The sequence below is a fragment of the Buteo buteo genome, chromosome 15, assembly GCF_964188355.1.
Source record: "Buteo buteo chromosome 15, bButBut1.hap1.1, whole genome shotgun sequence".
Classification (NCBI taxonomy): Eukaryota; Metazoa; Chordata; class Aves; order Accipitriformes; family Accipitridae; genus Buteo; species Buteo buteo.
Window position 1 is genome coordinate 10845256 of NC_134185.1, and position 3846 is coordinate 10849101.

Consider the following 3846-nt stretch of genomic DNA (forward strand, 5'->3'; position numbering starts at 1 on the left):
CTTTAAGAACTTGAAAAAAAAAGTAGTACAGTTTTATGTCCTGTATGAAACCCTTCAAACAAAAATGAATATTAAAACAAGAGTATAATTTAAAAAGCTGTGTATTGGAGTGTTTATAAACCAGAAGTGTTAAGCAGCAGCAGTTTCCAATTTCTTATTAAATTCAACTAGACTTGAAATTTAGGAACACATTACAAACCAATGCGGAACTATGCTAGCTCATACTCAAACCTTTGCAGGTGTTTCAGTAAAGAAAGCCTCCCATGAGAATAAACAGAGGCAGCATAATACATTAAGTCAACACTTGCCTTCAACATGCCAAAAAGAATGCGTTACATGTCCATTTGTCACCAAAGCACCCAGTAAGAGATGCGTTATTGCTGTAGAACATTTCAAGTTTACCAACACCCAAGTGCAAACAAACTGATGTTGTATATATGCACTTGCCCATTCTCACCAGTATTTCCACTTAATAATGAATGGTTTTTCTTTACACAATCAAATTTAAAGCTTTGAAAATAACAGTTTTTTGATTTTAGTTTTTTTCCACAATATTAATCACCACATGCAATTTAGTTTTCTGATCATTTTGCTAAAAAACTGCACCAATATCAGAACAGTGCAAATCATATTTAATTTTAAAAGTTATAATGGCTTGAGTTCATAATTAGAGGGAACACTGTCAAGATCTTGATATTTTGCTCACCCACCATTGCTTGCATTCCATTAAAAACAAACACTTTCCTGTCAATTTTGATTTTTTTTTTTAACAGTAGTCCCCCATGCTTTTATCAGAGCTGAAATTAAGGATATGATCCACAATTTCAACACATGTAGTGCCTTAATAGCAATGTTTTTATGCAATTCCATCAACTATTATAATTCCATAAATATATTCCCCCCCCGCCCCCAACACATTTCCAGACTAAGAACTAGTCACTAGCACTTGTGATCCCACAAGTGTTTTAAGTTTTTCAGCAATGGAGAGATTTCAAGATTAAGAAATCTGAGGACTTCCCCTCTCCTACAGCCCCCAGTGTTTTCATTTTATAGTAAGTTCAAAGTTGGTTTCCACATCTTGACAGTGTTCCTTATAAAACCGTATGACAGTAAAAGTGCCAGTAAGCATGGCAACCTCTTTGAAGGGAGCATTTAAACTCCTTGGCACTGGGAATGCCAGCACCAAGGATTACATTGAAATTCAAAATTATACTTAAGGCTACAATTAGCAAACCCACTTTCCATAAGCCTAATATTCTATCACTAGATTTGAAAATTCAGAAGCTAACGCAACCGTATACTTTTATGCTCAAATTTGAGGAAAAAGTTACTTTTCTTTAGCAAGGGCAGTATATGAAACTGTGGTAGCAAATGTTTCTTACGCATTGACTACTCATTTCACCATCATTCACTTACTTTGTCTTAAAGTTCAAAACTGGCAAGGCACATTTACATATTCCAATGAATACTTGACAATTTTAAATTACACTTCATGTCCCAGCTATCCCAGTAATTGACATACAACATACTAAAATGGTTTATTAAGATAACAAAAAAAAAATCAATTAATGTGAAACATACAGGCTATTGGCAACCACTATTCTAAAAATTATGTAAATACAAGTAAACATACTGAAATGTGTGCGATTCTAAGTTTTTAACCAGAAGATCTCTGTACTAACACACATTTATATTAATGACACATAAAAAAAATAAAAACTTTATTACAAAAATAAGTTACACTCGCCTCCAGCTTACAGTATAAAACAATTTTATTTGCAGGAATGCAAAATGATTGTTTGCCATGAGCATTTTCAACATATGACATGTCTAATTTTGTTAAAATTTGCATTTACTGGGGGAACTGGTGTGTATAAAACCTTAATTAGGTATAAGCTTCAATTTTCCTTGTGGTGCCTATGGGTATGTAGTATAACTGCAGTATCCCTTTGGGCAGGGGGTTAAGGGAAGCTCTTTATGCCAAGTCCAAAGTAAGTCATAATTTTATCTTTTACCTATATGAAGTTGGACTTGGCAAGGTTCTTTTGTTTTTGTTTTGTCTTTTTTAAGTAAGGGTGGTTCAATAGAGGATGCTTCACCACTGAACACTCACTGTCATCAAGGTGCTTTAGAAAATTAAAAACATAGCACAAATGATTGTACTCTACTCTACTCTACAGGTTATCATGATCTGCGTAAGAGAAATGGAAAGCCGATCCACATGTTTTTACAGTGATCAGCAATAAGAAATGCACTAATGAAAACATACCTTTTACCTAAAAAGCTAAACTACAGCCATATACTATTCTATGATTTATGAAAAACTTCAAAATATCCAAATGTCAGGCTTCACTGTACAGTTGTCAGTTTTAGTCTGACCTTTTATAAAGGGACACTGCAGTATTTAGTACAAGTTGCTGATGCACTTTTTTTGAACATCTGATGTCTTACAAAAGTAACATCTTGCTAAACTATTATACATCCAAATAACTACAATATCTGAAGAAGCAAGGCTGCTTTTTCAGCCACAAAATACGACAAAAGCAAGGCCTGTTATGATGGTCATGAGGAAGTCTTACAAAGCCTCTGGAACTAAAGGCAACTAAGAATGTTACATTTGGTATATTATAATCTTACCCTCATATCATATTAAACAAGCCTTGCTTTTATCTACAAAGATTTTCTATGTACAGTACAGACAGGGTATAGTTCAATCCTCTGCTACTGAGGTAGTTAACCAACCCTTTAAAAAAGGTTCTGAAAAGAACCACTATCTGGAATGCCTGACTAACCAGCTCTGATGATTACACCTGAAACTGCTGTATCTGAACACAATTCATAAGTGATTACTATATAGACAATCATGATTAACCTTCATGAGCAGAAATAAAATTTAAGGATACCAATGATGGTATTCATCTATACCACTGCAATAAAAATTTAAATGCAAGAATTTGTGAATACCACTTTTGGAATCCTTGACTAAGAAAACTTGGGGGAAAAATCTACTTAAAGCAGATTTTTTAAAGAACGACTTTATTCTTTATTAAGATACCATGCTAGACGTTAAGGATTTTGTTGAACACATTGGGGAAATAGAGTAGCTTTAGTTTAATAACTTGCACTGCAGAGAAAACTGTTAAAGAAATTCATTTCAAAGTCCAAGTATTAGTTCAAATGTCCCATATTTGAATCCATGATCTTCGCAGGAAGGTCTTTTGCAACAGAATATGCTCCTATACAGCTGAGATACTTAAGGTTGCTTGATATCCTTACCATTACTCCACTGCAAGCTTCTGGTGTAATCCCACATAGCAAGTCAGTCTTCATTGTAACAGGTCAGGACCGGCCTCGACCCCTTTTCCCTGCTAGCCAGGTAACAAAAGGAATCAATTAGATAAATCATTTTAAACTCTGGTCTGTACATTTGTTAACATAAAATCTTAGCAAAATGAATTATTTTAAAATAAAACTACTAGACAAGAACACTCTGCCTTCTGATTGCCACTAACTTTGGAATTTTGCTATGGGTATTTTACCACTTTGTCACAAACTGGTATTATTTAAAAAGTTAAGCTTTAAACCTTGTATCACCAGCTAAGGTTTTGCGCACTGAGTCACAGACAACTTTACATTATAGAAAATTCCCAGTAACAGTAATATAAAACTTGGTGGTTACAGTCATCATGAAAACATGTTGAAAATTGAATCAAGTCTAAGCATAATGTGACTTGTGATCTAGTTTGAATTTCAATGACCTAACTGCTTTAGGCACAACTTTTAAAAAAGATCACATCTTTCAAGTGCAATCCTTACTTTTTTTTTTTAATGGTGTTCAGAATCTAA

General features: G+C 33.9%; 1 protein-coding gene across 4 annotated transcripts in view; it reads right to left on the reverse strand.

Moving 5' to 3' along the window:
- Window positions 1-552: 552 nt before the first annotated feature.
- SYNCRIP (synaptotagmin binding cytoplasmic RNA interacting protein) overlaps window positions 553-3846 on the reverse strand; it is a 49731-nt gene continuing 46437 nt past the window's right edge. For 2 of the 4 annotated variants that reach the window (XM_075046564.1, XM_075046566.1), the window contains exon 12: window positions 553-3365. In XM_075046564.1, the coding sequence (XP_074902665.1) occupies window positions 3340-3365 (26 nt within the window). In that variant the 3' untranslated portion in view covers window positions 553-3339. Of the gene's footprint in view, window positions 3369-3846 lie in introns of all 4 variants that reach the window. The other 2 variants (XM_075046563.1, XM_075046565.1) reach the window with 1 other exon arrangement.